We start from the raw sequence: 27,780 nt of genomic DNA on the forward strand, positions 1-27,780 counted from the left end.
CATAATTAGACCATTGTGAGAGACACACTCAGCACATGGCTTTACAGAAAGCAGACACACACAATCAAGGAACAGACCTGGACCTGAGATTCATGCAATGTAGGTAAGTAAGACAGTAAATAGTGTTTGTGTTGATTCTGAATATAAAGCCTGTGTATATCATTAATGAAGACTTAAGAACACTGACAGCCACTAAGGGGGAAAAGTCTAACAATTAAGGCATGAAAGAATAAGCAGTTTCCACAATGAAATTTAACTTCAACAGCAAAAAAAGTTATGACAAAACAAATATCAAGCACCTAAGATACCCTAAGTGTGACTAGGTGCTTTTCTTAACACGTTTGCGGGAGCTTCTATGAGGTGTGACCCCCAGCGCCAGCAGCTGAGCTGGAGGCAGGCAGCTGATCAGATGGCCTGAGATGACTTTGGCGGCTATCCTCTGGCAACCACAGGTGCAGGGCTTTCCTCAGGCATCGTGGTGACTGGAGAGGCTGAGGAGCCGCTGTTCACACTCAGAGTGCCCTGAGGGTGCCCCCAGCTGTGGCAGTCAGCCTCTCCTCCTCCCTTTCACGGCTCACTTGAACCTCCCTGCCGACCAGAGAAGGATAAGGAGCTGGAGAAGACTCCAGGGGCCTTGTCCTTCTCTTCCTTGCCACTGCTGAAGCGAGCTCGTGGCCAAGTCAATGGTGTGCCGTTCTGCACGTATGTGGGATCCAGCTCTCCGAGGGTCGCCAGCCTTTCGATCGAGGAAGCCATATGCTCGCACATTTGAGAGAGGGCAGCACTCATGGCGTGGATGGACTCCTCTATCATCTGCTCGTGGCTGTGCATGGCCTCTGGCATCTCAGCCAGATGTTGCCTTACCTCTGTCTGCAACTCCACCATGCCTGGGGCTTAGCATGTGCCTGGTTACCCACAGTCCTTCGACTGTCAGAGGCCTCAGTTGTCTCAGCCAGCTGCTCGAGCGCACATAGTGCTCTCACCAGCTTGTGACCCTGATTCTAAAGCCGAGCGAAAACGCACTGAGGTGAAAGTATCTGCACTGGCGGAGGTACAGGAGAGTGATGTGATGGTACATCCTCTGACTGCTCCTCCTCCTCAGTGGTGGAATGATCTCCCCTCTCTGCTGGAGATTTCTGCGGACACCGACCTGCGTGAGAGAACACAACATGTGTGGGTTGGGCTGTGCAGATCACAGCATGCCAACCATGCGTGATGTGGGTCTCCAGAAGTGAACTGTATGTGGATGGAAGACAATCCTCACTCTCCTGTGTACAGACTCCAGTTTCTCCATCCGCTATTGAGTGCCTACCCTGGATCCCTGCCAATTCGCCGCCTCCTCAGCTGTCGAGAGTGTCCAGATGTCTGGTATTTTTCCACCAGTCTGCAATGTCTGCCTGCTGTTATGGGCCTTCTTGTCTTGCATGAGGAAAGAAGGAGATAGTCATACTTCACAGAGAGATCAATATGCTAATGGCAGCCCCTCGACCACTGCTGACATCTCACAGTTCCTTTTCCAAATATGGTGGGGGTCTAGGTTGATTAGCCTCATCCTGTTTATTGTTCTGATACAGTCATCTGAGGAGGGTTAAGACATTCACCACCTTTGTTTCAGGAGAAAACCATTCAATTCAGGAATGTCTCCCTATGGTTTCAGGATGGGCATTGATGACACTTCTTAGTCTGGAAGGTATTCTTTGGTCCTTACAGACAGTGAGTCAGTTCTTGAATACACAAGTCAAGGTCATCTTTGCAGTCCATGTCCATTGTGGTTCATTTAGAACAAAAGGAAAATTCAGTTCCAGAAGATACCATGCTGGAGATAGTCCATGTAAAAAGTTATGAATAGGACATGCCTATACTGGGCATAACAGCAATCAACCAAATATAAATTTCAAATAACCACGTGATTCAGAGTCCTAATTAGCAAAAATAATGAATGGCTGCTTTGTGACCCAATGCATCAGGGAAGCCAGAGATGCAGTTCATGTCTTGACTTGTTAAAGGTATCAAATCCAGGTAAAATAAGGGCAATTATGAGGGCATGAAAGCAGTGCTAGCTAAAGTGAACTGGCAAAGTAGGTTAAGGGATAGGTTAATAGAGATGCAGACATTTAAGGGGATATTTCAGAATACACAGAATAAATATATTAGACAGAGAAAGAAAAATGCCAAGGGGAGGACCCACCATCCGTGGTTAACTAAAAAGTTAAAGATAGTATCAAACTTAAAGAAAATGCGTATAATTATGGAAAGATGGGTGGCAGATCAGAAGATTGGACAGAATGTAAAAATCAGCAAAGAATGACGAACAGATTAATAAGGAGGAAAACATTTGACTACGAGAGAAAGCTAGCTAGAAATATAAAAACAGATAGTAAGAGTTTCTATAGATATTTTAAAAAGAAAAGACTTAACAAAGTGAGCATTGGTCCTACAGAAAGCAAGTCTGGTGACTTAGTAATGGAAAATAAGGAGATGGCAGATGAATTGAACAGGTATTTTGCATTGGTCTTCACTATAGCGGATACAAGTAACATCCCAGAAATAGCTGGAAATCAGGAAATAGTAGGGAGGGAGGAACTCAAGAAAATTACAATCACCAGGGAAGTTATACTGAGAGAATTGTTGGAGCTGTGGACTGACAAGTGCTCAGGTTCTGATGAACTTCATCCTAGGATTTTAAAAGAAGTGGCTAGTGAGATAGTTAATGAGTTGGTTTTAATTTTCCAAAATTCCCTAGATTTGGGGAAGGTTCCATTACATTGGAAAACAGTGAATGTAACTCCTTTATTCAAAAAGGGAGGGAGACAGAAAGCAGGAAACTACAGGCCAGTTAGCTTAACATCTGTCATATGGAAAATGTTAGAAGCTATTATTAAAGATGTTATCGCAGGGCACTTAGAAAAATTCAAGGTAACTAGGCAGAGTTAATGTGGTTTTGTGAAAGGGAAATCAAGTTTAACCCATTTATTGGAGTTCTTTGAAGAAGTGACATGTGCTGTGATAAAGGAGAACCAGTGGATATACTGTACATAGATTTCCAGAAGGCATTTGATAAGGTGCCACATCAAAGGTTATTGTGGAAAATAAAAGCTCATGGTATAGGGGGTAACATATTGGCATGGATAGAAGTTTGGCTAGCTAACAAGAAACAGAGAGTAGGCACAAATGGGTCATTTTCTGGTTGGCACAATGTAATGAGTGGTGTGCCACAGGGATCAATGCTAGGGCCTCAACTTTTTACAATTTATATAAATGACTTGGATGAAGGAACCAAAGGTATGGTTGCTAAATTTGCTGATGACACAAAGATAGGTAGGAAAGTAAGTTGTGAAGAGGACATAAGGCAGCCACAAAGGGATATAGATAGGTTAAGTGAGTGGGCAAAGATCTGGCAAATGGAGTATAATGTGGGAAAGTGTGAAATTGTCCATTTTGGCAGGAAGAGTAAAAAAGAAGCATATTATCTAAATGGTGAGCGATTGCAGAGGTCTGAGATGCAGAAGGATCTGGGTGTCCTAGTGCGTGAATCGCAAAAGGTTAGTTTGCAGGTACAGCAAGTAATTAGGATAGCTAATAGAATGTTATCGTTTATTGCAAGGGGAATAGAATACAAAAGTAGGGAGGTTATGGTTCAGTTATACACGGCATTGGTAAGACTACATCTGGAGCACCGTGTAAAGTATTGATCTCCTTATTTAAGGAAGAACGTAAATGCGTTGGAAGCAATTCAGAGAAGGTTTACTAGACTAATACCTGAAATGGGCGGATTGGCTTATAAGGAAAGATTGGATAGGCTAGCCTTTATCCTGGAGTTTAGAAGAGTAAGAGGAGACTTGATTGAAATATATAAGATCCTGAGAGTGGATGTGTAAAAGATGTTTCCTTTTGTGGGAGAATCTAGAACTCGGGGTCACTATTTGAAAATAAGGGGTCCCCCATTTAAGACAGAGTTGAGGAGAAATTTTTTTCCCTGTGGGTCGTGAATCTTTGGAACTCTTCCTCAAAATGCGATGGAAGCAGAGTCTTTGTATATTTTTAAGGTGGAGGTAGGTAAATTCTTGATAGGCAACAGGGTGAAAGCTTATCAGTAGTAGGCGGGAATGTGGAGTTGAAGTTACAATCAGTTCAGCCATTATCTTGTTGAATGGTGGAGCAGGCTCGAGGGGCCGAGTGGCCTACTCCTGCTCCTAATTTGTATGTTTGTAGGTTTGTATATAATGCAATACATAGGAAATTAAAATTATGGCTCCCTTGAAGTATAATAAACAAGTTTTTCATTATCCAAGATCTAGACATAACCAGGATCAGAACCAGATCAATTATTTCTAATAAGTTAATTGCAAGGAAATGAATGACCAGATTAAGCAATTTTTGTTTGTTTAGGGGTGGAGAGTGTACAACACGTTAGTAGATTTTAAATACATAATATAGAACATGTAGGACATAAACATATTTCGAGTCAACAAGTATAACCCTAAATGGATTAACCCTTAATTGAAAGTGAAAAGTGAAATAAGGGGGAAAAACAATCTCTACAAATCCTGCAGGGAAAAAGTTGAAAACAGCTGCTTGGGTAGACGAGCATGCAGACACCGGTCACAGTAGCAAATAGAGACCTGGAGAAAAGCATATCTTCAAATGTAAAGCAGAATAGTAAGAAAATCTTTCAAAAGTTTAACAGCCAGAGGGCAGTCAGAGAAGAGGTTAGAACCATAAAATACACTAACAGAGTGAAACTGAGAGTGAACTTAATACAATTAATATACTCAATAATTATTTCCTCCAAGTGTTCAATATGGCTTCCTTAAATAGGAATAATCTAGCAGAATGAACTACTTTGACACAGAATCACAGAATTGTTGTTGCATGGAAGGAGACCTTTCAGCCCAACATATCTGCACCAGCTCTCCGAATGAGCAATTCATTTAGTGCCATACCCCTGCCTTCTCCCCATAACCCTTCACATTCTTCTTTTTCAAATAACTATTCTAATTCCATTTTGAATGCCTCGATTGAACCTGCCTCTGCCACACACACTGGCAGTGCATTCCAGATCCTAATCACTCGCTGCATGAGAAAGTTTTTCCTCATGTCGCCATTGCTGCTTTTGCCAATTTCCTCATATTTGTGCCCTCTCGTTCTTGATCCTTTCACCAGTGGGAGCAGTTTTTCCCTATCTATTCTTTCCAGACTCCTCATGATTTTGAATATCTCTATCAAATCTCCTCTCAGCCTTACAGTCATAGAGTCATACAGCACAGAAACAGGCCCTTCAGCCCATCATGTCTGTGCCGGCCATCAAGCACCGAACTATTCTAATCTCATTTTCCAGCACTTGGCCCATAGCCTTGTATGCTATGGCATTTCAAGTGCTCATCTAAATACTTATTAAATGTTAAATGTTGCCTTCTTACCTCCAAGGAAAGCAGTCCCAACTTCTCCAATCTATCTTTGTAAATGAAGTTCCTCAACCCTAGAACCATTCTCGTGAATCTTTTCTGCACTCTCTCCCATGCCCCTACATCTTTCCTAAAGTATGGCGCCCAGAACAAGATGCAGTACTCCAGTTGAGGCCAAACCAGTGTTTTATACATTTAACATAACCTCCTTGCTCTTGTACTCTATGCCCATATTAATAAAGCTTAGGATACTGTATGCTTTATTAACCACTCTCTCAATCTATCCTGCCACCTTCAATGACTTATGCACGTATACACCCAGGTCCCTCTGCTGCTGCACCCCTTTTAGAGTCGTACTATATTGCCTCTTCGTGTTCTTCCTACCAAAATGAATCGCTTCATACTTCTCCGCATTGAACTTCATCAGTCACTTGTCTGGCCATTGCACCAACTTGTATAAATAAAACAAATGGATTTCCTAGACAGGCCAGAAGGGCTCAAAACAAATTAATCCTTTAGACATGGATAGTATTTGTCTGAATCCTATTGAGATTTTTGAGGCATTTGATCGTAAAAAAGACTGCATTTCTTGGGCAATCTTGGTAGATTAGAACTAGCTTGACATGTACCATTATCAAAAATAGTGACAGAACAGACTTAGTCAACAGATCCATTCAGTCTCATATTGATACTTGGTAAAATAATATAATTAATTAATAGGAATAACCATAACTATTGTTTGTATTAAAATAACCTTGTAAGCAGCATCTAACCTTGATGCAGATGGGAGGATCGAGTCTGACCAAATTCCATGAGCTGTATGAAAAATGGGCTGCCGAAATCGACTGTGGAAAGTCCAATAGCAAGGAATAACTTGACTTCTAAAAAGGATTTGATAATGCTCTGCTTTAATATCTATAAGAAATTGGCAAAAGTGTTGAAAGCAGTGGATACTTGTTTGAGGAATTGTGTTGCAAGAGTGGGAGGGCTCAGTAGATTGATCTTTTATTTATTCATGGGATGTGGGCATCACTGGCTAGGCCAGCATTTATTGCCCATCCCTAATTGCCCACTGAAGGCATTTAAGAGTCAACCACATTGCTCTGGGTCTGATCTGGAGTCATATGTAGGCCAGACCAGGAAAGGACAGCAGGTTTCCTTCCCGAAAGGACATTCGTGAACCACATGGGTTTTTATAACAAACAACAATGGTTTCATGGTCACCATTATACTAGCTTTTAATTCCAGATTTATGAATCGAATTTAAATTTCATCTGCTGTGGTGGGATTTGAAGCTATGTCCCCAGATCATTAGCCTAGGCATTTGGATTACTGGTTCAGTGACATTACCACGACTCCACTGCCTACCCAATATTTGAGCATTAGTGTTGAGCATGGGGCTCGAGGCCCTCACTTACCTGAAGACAGGAGCGGTGGCGGCTGGCGGGCCTGGGCGGAAGCTGATCCGGAGCGGGAGCTATAAAAGAGAGCACGGGGCTCGAGGCCCTCACTTACCTGAAGACAGGAACAGCGGCGGCTGTGGACCTGCTCTCTCTCTCGGTGCGCGCTGAGACACGAAATAAACTTAGTGACCTCAAGGGAAATCTGCAAGGTGATTGGTTGGGTGAGTAGCAGCTGTTAGCGCATTTAAATAGCTGAAAAAAATAAGGGGAAAGTTTTTCTAGTTGAAAAAAACCCTCTGGTGATAAGGTGAGTACTACTAAAGTTTTTTTAATTCAGTATAACTTATTAAGGACTTTAAATTGTAGTGGGTAGAACAAGGCCCCTAATGTAATTAGTATTTTTTAATTAAGGGAGTAACTAATTAATCTAAGGGTAAGTCATTGCAGGAGAGCTCAGCCCCGTGATATGCTTCTCCTGCGCTATGTGGGAAATCAGGGATGCTTCCAGTGTCTCTGACGACCATGTGTGCAGGAAGTGTATCCATCTGCAGCTACTGGCTACCAGCATTACGGAGCTGGAGCTGCGGATGGATTCACTGTGGAGCATCCGCAATGCTGAGGACGTCGTGGATAGCACGTTTAGTGAGGTGGTCACACCGCAGGTAATGGCTGCACAGGCAGAAAAGGGATGGGTGACCGCCAGACGGAGTAGTAGGCGCAGGCAGGTAGTGCAGGAGTCTCCTGTGGCCATCCCCCTCTCAAACAGATAAACAGCTTTGGATACTGTTGGGGGGGATGACATCCCAGGAGAAAGCAGCACCACGGAGGGCTCTGCTGCACAGCAGGGAAGGAAAAGGAGTGGAAGAGCTGTAGTGATTGGGGATTCAATCGTAAGGGGTGCAGATAGGCATTTCTGTTGCCGCAAGCGTGACTGCAGAATGGTATGTTGCCTCCCTGGTGCTCGAGTCAAGGATGTCATGGAGCGGCTGTAGGACATTCTGAAGGGGGAGCGGGAGCAGTCAGAGGTCATGATACACATTGGTACCAACGGGATAGGTAGAAAGAGGGATGAGGTCCTGCAACAAGAATTTAGGGAGCTAGGTAGCAGATTAAAAAGCAGGACTTCAAAGGTTGTAATCTCTGGATTACTCCCTGTGCCACATGCTAGCGAATATAGGAATAGGAGGATAAAGCACATGAATGCATGGCTGAGGAGATGGTGCAGGAGGGAGGGCTTTAGGTTCCTGGATCACTGGGTCTGTTTCTGGCAAAGGTGGGACCTGTACAAGTTGGATGGGCTGCACCTGAACCGGAACGGGACCAACATCCTTGCTGGGAGGTTTGCTTGTGCTGTTGGGGTTTAAACTAATTTGGCAGGGGGATGGGATACAGAGTGAAGGTACAGTAGGAGGTGAGGCACAGCCAAATATAGAAAAGAAACTGAATCAGTCTGGAAAGCAGAGCAAAACCTGTTAAGGCAGAAGTGAAAAATGCAAGGCTGGATTGCATATACTTTAATGCAAGGAATCTTACTAGTAAGGCAGATGAATTGAGGGCATTGATTAGCACATGGAATTATGATATTATTGCCATCACAGAGACATGGCTGAGGGAGGGGCAGGACTGGCAACTCAATATTCCAGGGTATAGAATCTTCAGGCGTGATAGGGGAGGGGATAAAAGAGGAGGTGGTATTGCACTGTTGATCAAGGAGTCAATTACTGCAGAAAGGAGGGATTATATCTTAGAAGGTTTCTCAAATGAGTCCATCTGGGTAGAACTTAAGAACAAAAGGGCAATCACTTGGCTGTGCGTGTAATACAGGCCTCCAAACAGTCAGGGAGAGATAGAGGAACAGATATGCAGGCAAATCTCGGAGAGGTGTAAAAATAATAGGGTAATAATATTAGGGGCGGCACAGTGGCGCAGTGGTTAGCACCGCAGCCTCACAGCTCCAGCTACCCGGGTACTGCCTGTGTGGAGTTTGCAAGTTCTCCCTGTGTCTGCGTGGGTTTCCTCCGGGTGCTCCGGTTTCCTCCCACATGCCAAAGACTTGCAGGTTGATAGGTAAATTGGCCATTATAAATTGCCCCCAGTATAGGTAAGTGGTAGGGAAATATAGGGACAGATGGGGATGTGGTAGGAATATGGAATTAGTGTAGGATTAGTATAAAATGGGTGGTTGATGGTCGGCACAGACTCGGTGGGCCAAAGGGCCTGTTTCAGTGCTGTATCTCTAAACTAAACTAAACTAAACTTACTAATATCAACTGGGATAGTCTTAGTGCAAAAGGCTTAAAGGGGGAGGAATTCTTAAAATGCATACAGGAGAGCTTTTTGAGCCAGTACGTAGAAAGTCCTACAAGAGAAGGGGCAGTACTGGACCTAATCCTAGGGAATGTAGCTGGACAAGTGATAGAAGTATCAGTGGGGGAGCATTTCAGGGATAGTGACCATAACTCTGTAAAATTTAAGGTAGTTATGAAAAAGGACAAAGATGGGCCAGAAATAAAGGTACTGAATTGGGGGAAGGCTGATTTCAATTTGATGAAACAGGATCTGGCCAAAGTGGACTGGGGCAGCTACTTGTAGGAAAGTCTACATCAGGCCAATGGGAGGCATTCAAAGAGGAAATAGTGAGAGTTCAGGCCACCATGTCAAGTCCAGGGAGCACTGGATGTCAAGGGATATAGAGTATTTGATCAGGAAAAAAAAGGAGGCTTATGGCAGATTCGGAGCACTGAAAACAGCGGAGGCATTAGAGGAGTATAGAAAGTGTAGGGCGGTACTTAAAAAAGTAATTAGGAGAGCGGAGGGGACATGAAAAAACATTGGCGGTCAATATAAAGGAAAATCCTAAGGCATTTTCTAAGTATATTAAGGGTAAGAGGATAACCAGGGAAAGAGTAGGGCCCATTAGGGGCCAAAGTGGCAATCTGTGTGCGAAGCCAGAGGACATAGGTGAGCTTTTAAATGATTACTTTTCATCTGTTTTCACTGTGGAGAACGACAATGTAGGTGTAGAGATCAGGGAGGGGGATTGCGATATACTTGAACATATTAGCATTGAAAGGGAGGAAGTATAAGATGCTTTAGCGGGCTTAAAAGTGGATAAATCCCCAGGCCCAGATGAGATGTATCCCAGGCTGTTGTGTGAGGCAAGGGAGGTGATAGCAGGGGCTCCGACACAAATTTTCAGATCCTCTCTGGCCACGGTAGAGGTGCCAGAGGACTGGAGGACAGCGAATGTGGTACCATCATTCAAGAAGGGTAGCAGGGATAGACCAGGTAATTACAGGCCGGTGAGTCTAACATCAGTAGCTGGGAAACTATTGGAAAAGTTCTGAGGGACAGGATTAATGTCCACTTGGAGAGGCAGGGAATAATCAGGGATAGTCAGCATGGCTTTGTCAGGGGGAGATCATGTCTAACTAACTTGCTTGAATTTTTCGAGCAGGTGACTAGATGTGTAGATGAGGGGTAAGGCAGTTGATGTAGTCTACATGGACTTCAGTAAGGCTTTGATAAGGTCCCGCATGGGAGATTGGTTAAGAAGGGCGGCACAGTGGCACAGTGGTTAGCACTGCAGCCTCACAGCTGCAGGGACCCGGGTTCGATCCTGGGTACTGCCTGTGTGGAGTTTGCAAGTTCTCCCTGTGTCTGCGTGGGTTTTCTCCGGGTGCTCCGGTTTCCTCCCACAAGCCAAAAGACTTGCAGGTTGGTAGGTAAATTGGCCATTATAAATTGTCACTAGTATAGGTAGGTGGTAGGGAAATATAGGGACAGGTGGGGATGTTTGGTAGGAATATGGGATTAGTGTAGGATTAGTATAAATGGGTGGTTGACGGTCGGCACAGACTCGGTGGGCCGAAGGGCCTGTTTCAGTGCTGTATCTCTAATCTAATCTAATCTAATCTAAAGGTAAGAGCCCATGGGATCCAGGGCAATTTGGCAAATTGGATCCAAAATTGGCTTGGTGGCAGGAAACAGAGGGTAATGGTCGAGGGTTGCTTTTGCGAGTGGAAGTCTGTGACCAGTGGTGTACCACAGGGATCGGTGCTGGGATCCTTGCTGTTTGTAGTGTACATTAATGATTTAGACATGAATATAGGAAGTATTATAAGTAAGTTCACAGATGACACAAAAATTGATGGTGTCGTAAATAGTGAGGAAGAAAGCTTTAGATTACAGGATAATATAGGTGGGCTGGTAAGATGGGCCGGAGTAGTGGCAAATGGAATTTAATCCTGAGAAGTGTGAGGTGATGCATTTTGGGAGGACTAACAAGGCAAGGGAATATACAATGGATGGTCGGACCTCAGGAAGTACAGAAGGTCAGAAGGACCTTGGTGTACTTGTCCATTGATCACTGAAGGCAGCAACACAGGTAGATAAGGTAGTTAGGAAGGCATATGGGATACTTGCCTTTATTAGCCGAGGCATAGAATATAAGAGCAGGGAGGTTATGATGGAGCTGTATAAATCGCTAGTTAGGTCACAGCTGGAGTACTGTGTACAGTTCTGGGCACCACACTATAGGAAGGATGTGATTGCACTGGAGAGGGAGCAGAGGAGATTCACCAGGATGTTGCCTAGGCTGGAGCATTTCAGCTGTGAAAAGAGACTGAAAAGACTAGGGTTGTTTTCCTTAGAACAGAGAAGGCTGAAGGGGGACATGATTGAGGTATACAAAATTATGAGGGGCATTGATAGGTTAGCGGAGGAGTCATACAGCACTGAAACAGGCCCTTTTGCCCACTGAGTCTGTGCCGACTAACAACCACCCATTTATACTAATCCCATATTCCCTACCACATCCCCACCATTCTCCTGCCACCTACCTGCACTAGGGGCAATTTACAACGGCCAATTTACCTATCAACCTGCAAGTCTTTGGCTGTGGGAGGAAACTGGAGCACCTGGTGGTAACCCACGCAATCACAGGGAGAACTTGCAAACTCCACACAGGCAGTACCCTGAACTGAACCTGGGTCGCTGGAGCTGTGAGGCTGCGGTGCTAACCGCTGCGCCACTGTGCTGCCCCAATAACTGTCCTGTCAAAAACCAGGGGGCATAGATTTAAGGTAAGGGGCAGGAGGTTTAGAGGGGATTTGAGGGGGAAAGAAATTCACCCAGAGGGTGGTTGGAATCTGGAATGCATTGCCTGAAGTGATGGTAGAGGCAGGAACCCTCACAACATTTAAGAGGTATTTCGATGAGCACTTGAAATGCCATAACATACAAGTGCTGAAAAATAGGATTAGAATAGTTAGGTGCTTGATGGCCGGCACAGACACGATGGGCCGAAGGGCCTGTTTATGTGCTGTATAACTCTATGACTCTAACTGCTGCATTAACTTACGCATGAATTCAGACATTCCATGTGAAATGGTCAAATCTATAGATGGTATCAAACATGCAAGACTGTTGAACCTGAGAAGGCATCTCAGAAACAATAAAATAAGTTAGAGAAATTGCAACCAGGTGGAATATTGACAGATGCACTTTAATATGGATAAGTGTAAAGAAAATATCAGCAACATGAATGGTGTCAAAGTAGCCAAGAATGGATTTGAAATTGATCTCGAGGTTCAGGAGGTTTTCTACTCCTGGTTGATGGGTTGATGTTGTTGGAAACCTACCTGCTGCTCCATAAATAAGACCTGTTTAACATGCTGCCATTCCATTTCAGTTCTTTCTGGCTCCAAAATGGAAAGAAAAAAAAAATAGCCTCATCCAGGGTTGATCCTCTTCTCACCAGCTTTGGTCTAGCAGAAAAGCCACAGCAACTTCCCTGCTCAGGCCTGAGTTAAAATTGTAGTCCAGCCACTGGAGGATTTTCTCTCTGATCCACATCTATCTCAGTTTTACTGGGCTCCATTATCAGATTCAGTCAAATGCTATCTTGATGCCGAGATTGAAAAATGTATAAGTCATAAGGTTTGAAAAGAGAGAACTGGAGGAACAAAATAGTTTTAGAGGAAATTTTGCATATGCTTCTTGTAATTGTTAAAGTACCTAAAGAAAAAAATGGGCCCGTTAAACATGAGAATAAGACAGTGCATGAAGGAAATAGCATGATGGAAACATTAGTTTTTCTTATACTAGTGTTACGACTGAGGCGGGAGGAGTGCACTGTTAATTCTGTCCCACTTCTCCACAGGTCACAACAGATCAATACATTTTCCCACTTACTGAAACAGCCAATTAGATACTTTCTTTGTCCGCAGAATAAAGCACACCAACCAGGTTTCTTTAATAAACAACAAAATTATACGTTTATTATAAAACCATGTCTTAACCAATAATTAAGTAAATACATATGCAAATCGAAATATTAAAGCCCTGTATTATTATCCACGCCCTTTCGCACACGCACATACATCAAAAAACTGGTTAACCGGGCAAAAGGGGAGTTTTATTTACAGCTGTTTCAAAGCAATAAAATGAATTTTTAAAAAACTTATACTGAAGCGAAGAGATGGAAGTCCTTTGGTTTCGCGAGGTGTCCCAAAGTCGAATAGTTTGTTGCCACTTGGAATCTTTCCAGGCGACGTTGATGAACAGTCTGTTTTGGGTAGGTGTTCACAGAAATTCAACTGCAGAAGCTTCACATAGGTCTTCCAAAAGGGGTGCATCTACAGGTGTTAGTTCTCACACACATTCGATGCTAAAGTCCTTTTTAAAGATGCCAGCTTTCTGCAAGCATTCAGAGTTTGTTAATTTCAGGACGCAAGAGTACCACTTCATACAGGCTTTTGCTTTTTATTAGCAGAGATTCTTCAAAGAGAGGTAACAGTTTTCTGGTTTTTCTTCTGATCTCCTGGCAGGTCCATATGTAGATTGCAACTGCTTGCTTTTAGTCCAAAAACCATCTTTCAACAGTTCAAAGTGAAACTAACTTTTCCAAGCAAGTCTCATGCTAAGCCATAAATTCTCTCTTGTCACAACAAATGGTAGCTCTTAGGTCAAAACCCCCTGCTATGTTTACTGGAAATCACATGCTTTCCAGAAAAGCTTGTTTACAGGACCACCTTCTTTAAAAAAAACACCCAAAGGTCAGCCTCTTCAGTTTTTAAAAATACAGATTCCAAATTTTTACAAAAAATATATGGAAATTCTATAATAGAAAATGATGGGACCTGTAAGAGTAGGGAATACATTCAAGCTCATGGAGTGAGTAAAGGCGATAAAAATGGAATACTTAAATCTTTAGTGAGGACCACATTTACTGTATCCAGGCACATTTAAGGAAATTAAGCTGAAAATAGTGGATGCTGCAGCAGAAATGCTTTATAGCCCATTGAGCACTGGGATTGTACCAGAAAATTGGAAAACAACTTCTGACATTAAAAGAAGTGAAAAAGATTCAAGCTTTCTCCTGACAGTACATTCGAATACAAATGCTTAACATGTTCATCTGAAATTCTTCTACTATTTTAGTAGCGGTGTTAAACCATTTATCTATTTGAAATAGCAGAGAGGGAAATATAATGGAAATTGGTAAGGATCCATTTGTTACAATTGCAATGCGTATTTTCAGTCCAATATTCTTTCCTGTCTGACATTAAAAGTGGAAAATATAGTGGAAAGAAATTGTTACAGAAAAGTTTGAAATGCATTTAAGCAAGATTTATGAAAGCTAAGTAATGCCTAACAAATAAATTCACATTTTTGAGTATGCCACAGATTTGACAATAAAATTGGTACCCTATGCCTTGATATATATCCTGACTTTCAAAGAACATTTGGTAAGCCTGTAACAAGAGACCTACAGCTAAACTGAAAGGTAATGATTAAAAAAATGTTGTAAACTGGGTAATAAACTAGCTAGACATTAGAAGAATAACTATTGTCAGTGAGGACATATTGTATCAAAATCCCTCTTGTTCATTTTTTTTTATTTGCTCACAGTGAGAGGCAGAGGAAAATCTAATGGATTTTTTTCAAAATTAAGATTTTGAATGGATAACAAGGAAACATAGATTATCACTGAATTACTTTTGAAGTGTAGTCAATGTTGTTTTGTGGACAAAGGTAGAAGGACTCCAAAACGATTTTGAAAAAGGCCAGGCAAATAAGTCAGCTGCCTGGCCATTAAAACTGGTCAACCCTGAGACTGCCACTGGGCCTAATGTACTGGCAGAGATGGAGGGGGTAGGGATTCCAGGCTGTCAGCGATTTGTGAAGGTGGGTGGGTGGTGATGGAGATGGGGGATGTGGGGAGTGTTGTTCGTGCAGCGAAACCATACAGTTTCCTATGGGGTTCTCCTCCTCCTCACCCCTCAAAGGAAATGAATAAATTTACCTGGAGGGGCCTCTTCTCTAACTGATCCTCCTCCAGTGGACTTCAGCCTGTCAGGAAATCCACAACTACTTCCCTGCTCTGGCCAACATTAAAATGACATCACTGGGACCCTGCTGGTTTCAGGCAGACAACCTTTGCATTCACAATTTAAAATTATAATTAGCAGCAGGTCAGCAATAAGTTTCGCATTCCATTTTAACCACACGCCTATCAGTACCTGCCAGTGGGGGCAAGTTAAAATTCTTCTCAATGGGCTCTTACATTCTATACTCCTGCAATAATGTGCTGGTTAAATTTTGACTGGATTTCTGCAGTATTGGTCTTTATACCACAGGAAGACTCATAATACCTTTAACAGAGTATAGTGTAGGATAAGAAAAATTATATCAGCTGTCAGGGATCTGCATTCTCAGCAAAGGGTAGGAAGTAGAACTTGTACTTATGGGAAAAGAAGAAACTTTGGGATCACCTCTGTTTTTGAATTATGAAGGGAATTGATTAAGTTGGCCCAGACACACAGTTCACAATGATGATGAATTCAGTAACTGGGAAGCACAGCTTGAAATTTAGGAGTAAGTCGTATGCGCAAGCAGAAGTGTTTCAATTAAAGGGTACTAAATTAAGTTGGAAATCACATTGGATCATTTAAAATAAACATCAGGCTGTTCCAGTACAGCTACAATACTGGCATCTAAAGGACAATGTGGAATATTGCCCTGCTATGTCCTGTCCACAAAAGGCAAGACATAACCCGGGCAATTACCATCCTGTTAACTTACTTACTCTCAATCATTGGCAAAGTAGTGGAAGTGGTCATGAACAATGCTATCAATTGGCACTTACAAATAATCTGCTCACCATGCTCAGTTTGGCTTCCTTCCACCCGGCTCACACAGCTCCAGACCTCATTGAGCCTTGATCCAAATATGGAAAAAAGAGTTGAATTCCAGAAGTGAGATAAGACTGACTGCCCTTGACATCGAGGAAGTATTTGACTAAGTGTTGCATCAAAGAGCCCTTGTAACACTGAAGACAATGGGAATAGGGGAAAAGTCTGCCGTTGCTTGAGTTGTACCTAGCACAAAGGAGGATGTTTGTGGTCTCAGACCCAAGACATTGCTGCAGGAGTTCCTAAAAAGAAATGTCCTAGAGCCAACCACCTTCAGCTACATCATCAATGATATTTCCTCCATCATAATGGTGGGGATGTGGTAGGGAATATGGGATTAATATTTGTAGGATTAGTATAAATGGGTGGTTGTTGGTTGACACAGACTCGGTGGGCCGAAGGGCCTGTTTCAGTGCTGTATCTCTCTATGACTCTATAAGGTCAGAAGTGGGGCTGTTTGCTGATGAATGCAGTGTTCCATTCCATTTTCAATTACTCAGATAATGAAGCAGTCCCTGCCTGAATGGAACAAAACCTGGACAACATCAAGGTTTAGGCTGATGAGTGGCAAGTCGTTATGCCACACAAGTGCCAGGCAATGACCATCACTAACAAGAGAGACTAAAACTACCTCCCTTTTGCATTCAATGTCATTACCATCACTGAAACCCCACCATCAATATCCAAGGGATTGTTATTGGCCAGCTACATAAATGCTGTAGCTACCAGAGCACTTTATTCTTATTCTGCAATAAGTGGCTCACCTCATAACTTACTAAGGCCTCATCACCACTTAAGGCATAATTCAGGAACGTAATGGAATACTCTTCAATTGCCTCCATGAGTGTAACTGCAACAGCATGCAAGAAACATGGCACCATCCTGGACAAAGCAGTCTGCTTGTTGACTACCGATCCACCACCTTAAACATCCACTTCTTCACTACCGGTACATTGTGGCAATGTGTACCATCTGCAAGATGCATTACAGGAACTCGCTACAGTTTCTTTGACAGCACCTCCCAAGCCCACAACTTCTACTATAATAAATAAAAACAAAAAGTGCTGGCAATACTCAGCAGGTCTGGCATGTCTGTGGAGAGAGCAGCAGAGTTAACATTTCAGGTCAGTGACATTTCATCAGAACCACAACTTCTATTGTAGGTATGTAAAAAGGAAAAGATTAGCAAAGACAGGGCCCACTACAGGAAAATGTATAATGAGGAATAAGGAAATGATGAGAAAGTAAACAAATGCTTTGTGCCTGTCCTCACAGACGAAGATACAAAAAATCTCCCAGGAATACGAGAGAGCTAAGGGACTAGCGAAAATGAGGAACTGAAAGAAATTAGTATTCGTAAAAAAAGTAGTACTGGAGAAATTAGTGGGACTGAAAGTTGATAAATCACCTGGACCTGATGATCAACATCCCAGAGTGTAGAAAGTGGTGGGCGTAGAGATATTTTATGCGTTGGTGGTCATCTTCCAAAATTCTATAGATTCTGGGACAGTTCCTGCAGATTGGAAGGTAGAAAATGTAACCCCACTATTTAAGAAAGGAGAGAGAGAGAAAATGTGGGACTATGGACCAATTAGCCTGAAATCAGTAGTAGGGAAAATGCTAGAATCTATTATAAAGGATGTAATGGAATACTTAAAAAATAATGGTAGGAGTGGGTTGAGTCAACATGGATTTATGAAAGGGAAATCATGTTTGATAAGCCTGTTAGAGTTTTTTGAGGATATATTTGAATTTTCAGAAGGCTTTCGATAAGGTCCCACGCAGCTTAGTAAGCAAAATTAGAGCAGAAGGGATTGTGGGTAATATACTGACATGGATTAAGAATTGTTTAAAGGGCATAAAATAGAGAGTTGGAATAAACAGGTCATTCTCAGGTTGGCAGGCTGTGACTAGTGGGGTACTGCAAGGATCAGTGCTTGGGCCACAGCTATTCACAATCTATGTCAATGATTTGGATGTGGGGACCAAATGTAATATTTCCAAGTTTGCTGATGACACAAAACTAGGTGAAAATGTAATTTGTGAGGAGGATGCAAAGAGGCTTCAAGGAGATTTAGACAAGCTAAGTGAGTGGGCAAGAACATGGCAGATGGAATTTAATTTGGAAATGTTTGAAGTTATCCACTTTGGTAGGAAAAACAGAAATGTAGAGTATTTCTTAAATGGTGAGTAATTGGGAAGTGTTGATGTCCAAAGGGATCTGGGTGTCCATGTTCATAAGTCACTGAAAGCTAATATGCGGGTGTAGCAAGCAAGTAGGAAGGCAAATGGTATGTTGACCTTTACTACAAGGGGATTTGAGTACAGGAGTAAAGAAGTCTTGTTGCAATTGTATAGACCTTGGTGAGACCGCACCTGGAGTATTGTGTACAGTTTTGGTCTCCTTACCTAAGGAAGGATATACTTGCCATAGAAAGAGTGCAATGAATGTTCACTGGACTGATACCTGAGATGGTGGGATTGTCCTATGAGGAGAGATTGAGGAGACTGGGCTGATATTCTCTAGAGTTTCGACAGGGTAGATGCAAGAAGAACATTTCCTCTGGTTGGGGAAGTGGATGGAGCTGATCTAAAACCAGGGAACGCAGTCTCAGAATAAGAGGTAGGCCATTTAGGACTGAGGTGAGGAGAAATTTCTTCACTCAGGGAGTGGTCAGTCTTTGGAATTCTGTACTCCAGAGGGCTGTGGAGGCTCAGTCATTGAGTATATTCCAGACAGAGATTGATAGATTTCTGGATATTAAAAATATCAACGGATATGGGGATATTGTGGGAAAAATGGCGTTGAGGTAGAAGATCAGCCATGATCTAGTTGAATGGTGGAGCAGGCGCGAGGGGCAGAATGGCCTACTCTTGCTGCTATTTTCCATTTTCCTATGTTCCTATGTACTGTGTAGAAGGAAAAGGTCAGCAGGCTCTTTTCCAAGTCACACACCATCCTGACTTGGATATATATTGGTGTTGTTTCTGCATTTTCATTGAGTTGAGATACTGGAAATTTCTACCTGACAGAACTATGGAGCTACCTTCATCACACGGACTGCAGCACTTTAAGAAGGCAGCTTACCAACATTTTCTCAAGGGCAATCGGGGATAGACAGTAAATGTTGGTCTTGTTAGTTACACCCATAGTCCAAGAGTGAATTTTAAAAATGTGTTCATAAAAAAATTAGGTATCTTTCTGCAAGAAAGGAAAGCAGAGGGTTGCAGTCACCAGAAAGAGGCAGACTTTATGGGATATATGATCCCAACTGCTTGGTTCATAAAATGTGTCATGTTCCCAACAATGAGTGTTTTCAGCATTTTCTTTTTTTTAAATTTCTGTGTAAGTGGCAGTTATTTTTGAACAATGCCTCTTAGTTTTTCCTCTAGTGTGAGAAAGAAGCCAATACTGGCAATGCCTGAGACCATCACCAAAATGCTACCAAGGAAGTGAAATCACATATGTCCAACCCAATAATGCTAAATATTAGGTAGCTAACCTATGTTCATACTATCTTGCTGTGTACTATCGTCTTTGAACCAATGAGAGATAACTACTTGAACAGTGTTGATGAAAACATCACCAAAGCTATGCATAATCTATACATTCTATGCATAGGAATTGTTGCTCTGATTTTAACCTAGGTCAGGAGGTGGTCACAGGCCTGACGAGACGCACAAAAGACTTAACCTGACTTGCCAACTTGATGTCATTTTATCTCCCGAGCGTCATCAACATTTTTACTTTTAACTTCCAGGTGTGAATAATGTTGAAGGTATCGCTGTGGACTGGATTGGAAATAACTTGTATTGGACAGATGATAGTTACAAGAAGACTATAAGTGTCGCAAGACTGGAGAAGGCTTCTCAGACCAGGAAGACCTTGGTAGAAGGTGAAATGTCACATCCAAGAGCAATAGTTCTGGATCCTTTACATGGGTGAGTGCTTTCTTTAACAAACATCAGGGAAACTCAATCTGATGGTATAATTAGTAAACCTACACTCGCAATAGCTTTTTGCCTAATAAAATGAGAAATACATATGATACCCCTGGGGGGCAGCTGCATTTAATACAGATTGTATATTGTTATTGCTTAGTAAAAGGTTTTTGTTAGCATCATCGACCTACAGGAAATCCACTGTAAATCTGCAAATGAGCAATTATTATTTCCAAGATTTTTAGAGTTTAATATAATGTTACCTATAAAATCTGCCATTTCCTTAAACAGTCCTTTTTATAGGCACAAACTACAATGGAAACAGGAGGTATTAAACAGCAATTCCAGTCCAGCTGCACAAGTAGAAGCACAAACTACATACTAAAGGCAGTGGGATGTCAGCCAGGCTGACTTATTGCCCTAGAAATTGGATCACCCATGAGGTAGGGCACAATTTAGGTGCAGTGCACATTCCACATGCCAAAAGAGGCAAACTGGTCTGCTCGACTCATTTTTTTAAACTGCCAGTGAGCTGCAAACATCCATCATAGCACCAGAGGCAGCTTGTCAGCCACGGGTGGGGTGCCAGCAAGATCGGCCAGCTGAATTGCGGCCAAGGATCTAGGGTAAGTCTGTAATGGGAGAGAAGACAATCGCAAGCGGGCAAGATGTAGCTAGCGGTGGCCCATGGTTTTAATGTGGAATTGAGAGGAGCAGTTCGTACTCAGATAAGTATTTTAAGAAATAACTTAGCTTTTTGGTGGCAGCCTCTTTCTGGAGTGCAAGTTAGGCTGCATGTAGACCTGGTAATCCTTAACACAGTAGACCTCCTATGTTTAGTGTAAATTAGTTCCCCGTTTGGGTCCCAAGACAGGCATTAGGCCCCTTATTAGAATATCTAAGGGGTCTAGTGCCTGACTTTGACAGCTGTCAGCCATCCGCAAAGGAACAGGACCCTCATTTCATGCTGCTTCCTGACTTTTTCAAATCATTTCTTTCTCTTCAGTTTCCTCCCTCTGCCCTGAAGGTGCCTATTTATGGTTGGATATAGCTCCATGCTTGAATTGGTGCAGTAGAGGTTTATATCTGAGGTTAGAGCTAAGGAACATTTGTTGGAATTTTTAAATTCATTCATGATATGTGGGCATCGCTGTCTAGTACAGCATTTACTGCCCATCCCAAATTGCCCTTGAGAAGGTGGTGGTGAGCTGCCTTCTTGAACCACTGCAGTCCATGTCGGGTAGGTACATCCACAATGCTGTTCGGAAGGGAGTTCCAGGATTTTGACCCAGCAACAGTGAAGGAACGGCAATATAGTTCCAAGTTAGGATGGTGTGTGGCCTGGAGGGAAACTTGCAGGTGGTGGTGTTCCCATGCAACTGTTGCCCTTGTCCTTCTAGGTGGTAGAAGTCGCGGGTTTGGAAGGCGCTGTCTCAGTAGCCTTGGTGCATTGCTGCAGTGCATCTTGTAGATGGTACACACTGCTGCCACTGTGCATCGGTGGTGGTGGGAGTGAATGTTTGTGGATGGGCTGCCAATCCAGCAGGTTGCTTTGTCCTGAATGGTTGTGTATCATTCATATCTTTGGAGTTGTGGGTGTGTTTCAGGTCGAAAATGGTATTTGTGTCATGTATGCACCTTTCTGATGCAGGCTGTGCTGGAAGGCATTTTGGATAAGTTGTTTGTGTGGGCAATGGGTGCGTGTGGCAGAAGTGTGAAGAGTAGGCAGATCCTGACGTCAGTCAGTGTGTAACGCTGGTTTGACAGCAGCTGTACCATTTTCGACCTCAACACTCCAGATAATACCGTTTCTTAATCTCACACAGCAGCAGGAAGGAGACCCAATCAGTCCTATTTAAAGGAATCATCAAGCACTTTCAACTTTGTTGATGATTAATTTCTACTGACGGTTGCTGACATAGTAGAAGTGTTTGGAGATTTGTACTGCTACTTAAAGTTGCTGAAAACTATAGTGAATGGTTTGGTATGTGGTGAAGGCCTTGGCTCCCACTTTGAGTGTTCTGCTCAGACCACTTATTCCCAGTCATGGGTGCTGTAGTATCAATCCCCCTTGGTCTGTTGCATGACAGGGAGAATAAGTAGAAGTGTCACAAAAAAGGTTAAGCTGCTCAAAGAGGGAGGAAGAGCATGGGGAGAAGGGCTCTCAGCAAGAGGCCACATCTACATAGGGCCTTCAGTGAGCAATTTTCCTACATCAATTTCGGTGGAGAACAGTGTGTGAGATGTCTCTGTTTTGCTGAGGAGATGCTCACTGAAATCTGTCACCTGTTGCAGGTAGACCTGCAAGCTCAGAGCAGGGCGAGGATGCCATTGCCAGTAGCTATGATGTTAACCACAGCCATGAATCTTTTCACGCCACGCTCCATCCAGGCCGGAACAGGTGACATTTCCAGCATCTCACAGTTCGCCGTCCACTCTTGTTCTCAATCCAAGGAGAGATGAATACATTTCATTCTCTCTTGCCAGAGAAAAGTGGGTGAAGCAAGGATGTGGCTTCGTTAGGACTGCTGGTTTCTACATGATGCAGGGAGCCATTGACTGCACCCACATCACCCTGCAGGGTGATGAGGACTATCCACTGATGACTTGGTTCATGAGTCTGGCACACAGCTTGCAAATTACAAGAGACGTGCTTCTAGACATAATGGGATCAAGTAGACCATGTGGGTGCTCAAGCTATGATTCTGCTGCCTGGACTGTTCTGGAGTACTCTCCAGATAGCATTTCATGATTCATTGAGGTCTGCTGCATCCTGCGCAATCAAGATGGTATGGCCCTTTTCACCAGATATACAGTGAGCAGCTGAGCAGGAGGAGTAGCAGGAGGAGGCAACCAACACAGCCCCTTACTGGCCAGGCTATCCATGATCAGTTCATCTGCCTGTGATACCAGCGAATGCAATTCTAATTCCCCATTCAAAAACAGTCTCACACATTACCTTTCCTCTGTAAATGACTATCACAGAATCCTTTTGGTCACAATGCTCTAAACGCCATCGCAAAACAAATATTCTATTTCTAAACATTCTGATCCAACTTTATAACCAAATTCCATACAAATGTCAACTAATCACATTTGTTCATTCCATTACTGTCTGTCTTCTTTGTGCTTTTGTGTGGCCTAGTCCTCCTACGCAGTGCTACCTCAGTGGTTGCAGCAAAACAGAGACATCTCACACAATGTCTCCCACTGACATTGAGGTATGAAAATTGCTCACCAAAGGCCCTGAGTGGATATGGCCTCCTTCTGAGTGCCCTTCTTCCCCTCCTCTTCCTCCCTCTTTGAGCAGCATAGTGAAGAAACGCTGCCGACTTTCACCAAGGCAGGCTGCAGATGGCCTTGCAGAACCACCTCGTGCAGCTCTGGTCTAGAAGACCTGGCTTTGTACTGCATGGCATTGGCATGGGTGGTAGTAGTCTGGACTGGCTGGCTGAGAGGCAACAGCTAGGGCACTGTTGGAGTGACAACGATGGGAGGCTGAATGCCTCTTGAGAGAGGTGGCAGGTTCATGCTCCACAGAGTGACTGCCACTCCCGGGAGCGGTGCCTAAGCAGTCCTAGCAATGTATTTAATGACAGATTGCGGGACTACTGTGAGATCCTGCAGGCCCTTTGAGCACTGATATACCCAGCCATCATGGCAGCAACATGGCCCTGAGTGGCTGCAATCAGAGCTTGCGTGATTTCATTCTGACCTTCGACTGCAGCACTCAGATGTTGAGTGGCTTCTGCTTGTGCTGCAATGGAAGTTGAGACATCAGCTGCATCATGTTTCGGTCTAAAAGTGTGATAATGGAGATGCTAACTGCCTCTACACTGGAAACAAGCTTTGCGCAAAGCCATTTGCAGGATGGCACCGGACTCCTCCTTGACATTGCACACAGGCTTTCTGGCAGCGCTACCAATGCATTAAACCTTTTTTTGTACGCTGCATCATCAAAGTCCTCAGCTGCAGCAGCGCTTGTGTGTGACATCACCCTTCAGTGAACTGGAACCTGCACTACCCTTTCCCCTGCCCTTGCTGCAGGCAATTCGTGCCCAGTGTCTGAACATTTGCAGATCCCACATCTAAGCTCCCCTCTAAAATACACACAGGACAGAATTTTACGCTGGCCGGAGGGGAGCCATCCACCTATGCAAAAGTCAGTGGAGATCCCTGCTCCGCCGGGCCTGGGGATCCAGACCAGATTTTACGATCCCCAGGCCCTTAATTGGTCTTGGGCAGGACTTCCACCTCATTGAGGCAAGAAGTGCTGCCGAATGGAGCTGCCGGCCAATCAGTGGGCCACTGCTGAGACTGCAATCCAGCTGAAGAATGAAGATGTTGGGGAGTACCAGAGAACGGGTAAGTTTTTGGGACCTCGCCGAGGGCGATCGGTCAGGCCCTGGCGAGGCAAGTGGGGAGTCGATTGGGGGGTGGGGGGTGTGTTGGATGTTGGGTGCGGTTGGGGCATCGTGTGAGGCCCTCTGTCCAGCACAGGTTGCCTGATCAGGAGGGCCCCTTCCCAAGCTGTCAGAAAGTGGCCTACTTTTATCAGGCAGCTTTTCTGAGCTATCGGCTGCCTGCCTGACATCTGTAAAATCCCCGTGGCAGTGGGTGGAGGCCCTTAAGTGGCTGTTAATTGGCCACTTAAGGGCCTTGATTGGCCTGGGGCAGGTGGGCCATTTGCTGCTGCCACTGCCACTCCATGTAAAATGGCGGCGGAGGTGGGACCGGGTCAGGAAGGCCCCCTCCCCCCGAGTGCCACTCCATTTTACGGCCCCCTCCCACTGCCACCAGCCCACTCTTTGGGGGAGGGCATAAAATTCCAGGCACAGCGCCAGAATCTGAGCTGGTGGTTGCAAGTGTGAGATCGAGTGATTGTGTTTGTTTGTCGTCAGTCTCCTCTTCCTCTTCCACTCTTTGCTTCTGCACCACTGCCTGGCCAGGTTGCAGTTCTTGAGTATCTGAAAGGAGAAAGGCACAAGGTAAAGAAATGGAAAGCAAGCTGAGACAATCTGCAACTTGCAAATCAGAAGAGATTGTGGGATTAAGGGAAGTGTGATGTGAGGAGGAGGATTAGGTCTGCGCATACTAGCTGATTTCAGCTTCACCGCTGTCCGTGGCTTCAGTTATGGCTGTTCCAATGATGGAGAGCACTGCCTCCTCCATTGTGATGAGGACATGCAGCCCTAACTGTCCCCTACTAGTTAGATACTGCTGCCTCCAGCTGTGCATCACTTAGTCCTGCAAGAGAGAGAGGAGTGTGTCAGTGAGTGTGGTGCGAGCTGTTTGAAAGGTCATTGACCTGAAGCATTGACTCCGCTTCTCTCTCCGCAGATGCTGCCAACCTTCAGAGTATTTCCAACATTTTCTGTTTTTATATTATACATAAATGCAAGTCTTTCTTTATTTCTGACCAGAATGAAAAATCAGTTAACTTAGCCCAGACCAAACATGGGACCGAATCATCCAAGGGATCACGTTTAATTTTGCAACCTGGAAGGTAGCCTGGCTGAACAGATCACCCACCCTTTATAGTTCTTGCCTGATTTGTGTTCCATTGATTTGAATGGAACAGCGTGATCTACTATGCTCAGTTACTGTCCACATAGCAAACTTGAAAATTCCACCACCAACTCCCCCACCCCTGCACCACTGCCTCATTACCATAACAGATAGTGTATTTACCTGTTGAGACATTGGGGGTTTTTCCACTTTGTGGACCATTTTAATGAATATAGTTAATTTCTAACATTAAGAATATTTAGGTCGATCTGTGAAACTTAGATTGCTTCATTTTACAGGATTTATTAAAATGAATTGTTGTCCTATGAAATACCGTTTCCAAATAGCTTGCTCAATATAACAGTGAGCACCCCCACAGGAAGTGGCTGTTTCCAGGTTTTATTTGTGGCCTTCTGATAATTATACTCCAAGTTACTTTGTCCCAACTATTCCTCTTGATGCACTTAATGGCACTTAATGCTACTGGAACTACCAGTAAAAATAATTTCATCTAATGCTAGTGACAAGTAAAGTACTTGTACCAGCCTTGTAATTTTACAGCTCTTCATATGCTGTCAGTAGAGCACTGGGCTTGGCAGAGTGCCTGGAAGGGCTCGAATTCTTGAGAATCATTTCCAAAATTTTCTTCTTACAAGTGCAAATGCCATGACAGACATAAATCCAGCTTCAGGCAGCACTTATCACTGTTTTTATCTATTTACTTAGATGCCAAGAAATAAGCACCAATCTGCAATATGTCAGAAGTGGGGTTTTTTTGTTTGTAAAACTGTGAAGGAAAAAGCTTCAGCATCAAAATGAAAACACTTAACTCCTGAGTAGAGCAAGAACACCAGCTCTACATATTAATCAAATGGGACCCAGCACTTGTCCCTCATTCTTTGGTTTCCATCTTACAGTTGGTAGATAAAGCTTCCTTCAAGTTTCATGATTATTCCCCGCATGCAGCCCAAAGATCCATGGAATAGCTGTTTTCTTTTTGCCTATATCCTATGGATGTTATCAAAATCCTGAGGTCTCACTCTATGACTGATCAAGATCTCAGCTGCTACCTGCAGGCTTTTCATGCACATTGATATCAAAAGAAAATCACCCATATATTTACATGATTAGTTGACATTTCACCTGTTTCATGAGATGTAGAAAATCAACTGAGATTTTGTATTTTGTAAAAAGAAATGGTAAAACTTTGGAGGAACTTCACCTAAATAGACTGCAAATAAAAATTTTTAGGTGTAAAATTTGATTTGAATCTGATCCAGCCAAAGTCACCCATGGCCTTGATCTTAGGCAGTGTTCCAGCTTCTATTTCACAATGCCAGCCTGGTAAATAAACTAAATGTAAACTACTTTCACTACAATGTGCGACATGTCTACATATTTCAGTTGGCATTTGTATTTCTAAAAGCAGTCTATAGAATTGGAAATGAGCTAAAGCTGAAAGGTCACATTTACACTTGCTATATATTATCTCCATCAAGGAGCAAGAATAGGCCATTCAGCCCCTTGATCCTGTTCCACCATTTCATTAGATCATAACTGATCTATACCTCAACTTCATTTACCAGCCTTTGACCTATATTTTAGAATCTTAAAATAGTTACAGCACAAAAGGAGGCCATTTGGCTGCTCGTGTCTATGCTGGCTCTTTGCAAGAGAAACTCCCATAGTCCCAGTCCCCGCCTTTTCCCCGTAACCCTGTAATTTTTTTCTTTTCAGCTAACTATCCAATTCTCCTTTGAATGCCTTGATTAAACCTGCCTCCACCACACTCTCAGGTCGTGCATTCCAGATTCTAACCACTCACTGCGTAACAACATTTTTCCTTGTGTCGCCATTGTTTCCGTTGCCAATCACCTTAAATTGGTGTCTCCTGGTTCTGGATCCTTCCGCCAATGGGAATAGTTCTTCCCTACCTATTCTGTCCTAGCTCCTCATCATTTTGAAAATAATCGCCTATACTCTTCCCCCAAAAAAATCTGTCGATCTCAGTCTTGAAAATTTTAAATCGAACCAGCATCCATAGACTTTTGTGGGAGAGAGCTCTATGTGTTCACTCCTTTTTGGATGAATAAGTGCTTTCTTATTTCATGCCTGAATGGTTTAGCTCTAATTTTAAGATTGTGCCCCTTTGTTCTGGGTTCCCCCACCTGAGGAAATAGTTTCTCTGTATCTAGTATTTTTATCATTTCTAACACCTCAACTAGATCACTCATCAACCTTTTAAACTCAAGGGAGACATTGCAATTTTATGCAACCTGTCCTTATATTTTACCCATTTAGCCCCGGTATCATTTTGGTGAATTT

At 43.3% G+C, this 27,780-nt stretch overlaps 1 protein-coding gene across 4 annotated transcripts in view; it reads left to right on the forward strand.

Moving 5' to 3' along the window:
- LOC137371926 (low-density lipoprotein receptor-related protein 1-like) overlaps nucleotides 1-27,780 on the forward strand; it is a 1,827,029-nt gene that overhangs the window by 805,033 nt on the left and 994,216 nt on the right. For all 4 annotated transcript variants that reach the window (XM_068035008.1, XM_068035009.1, XM_068035010.1 and 1 more), the window contains exon 12: nucleotides 19,767-19,947. In XM_068035008.1, the coding sequence (XP_067891109.1) occupies nucleotides 19,767-19,947 (181 nt within the window). The remainder of the gene's footprint in view (nucleotides 1-19,766; nucleotides 19,948-27,780) is intronic.

Source organism: Heterodontus francisci, chromosome 7 (assembly GCF_036365525.1).
Source record: "Heterodontus francisci isolate sHetFra1 chromosome 7, sHetFra1.hap1, whole genome shotgun sequence".
In the NCBI taxonomy this organism is placed as follows: Eukaryota; Metazoa; Chordata; class Chondrichthyes; order Heterodontiformes; family Heterodontidae; genus Heterodontus; species Heterodontus francisci.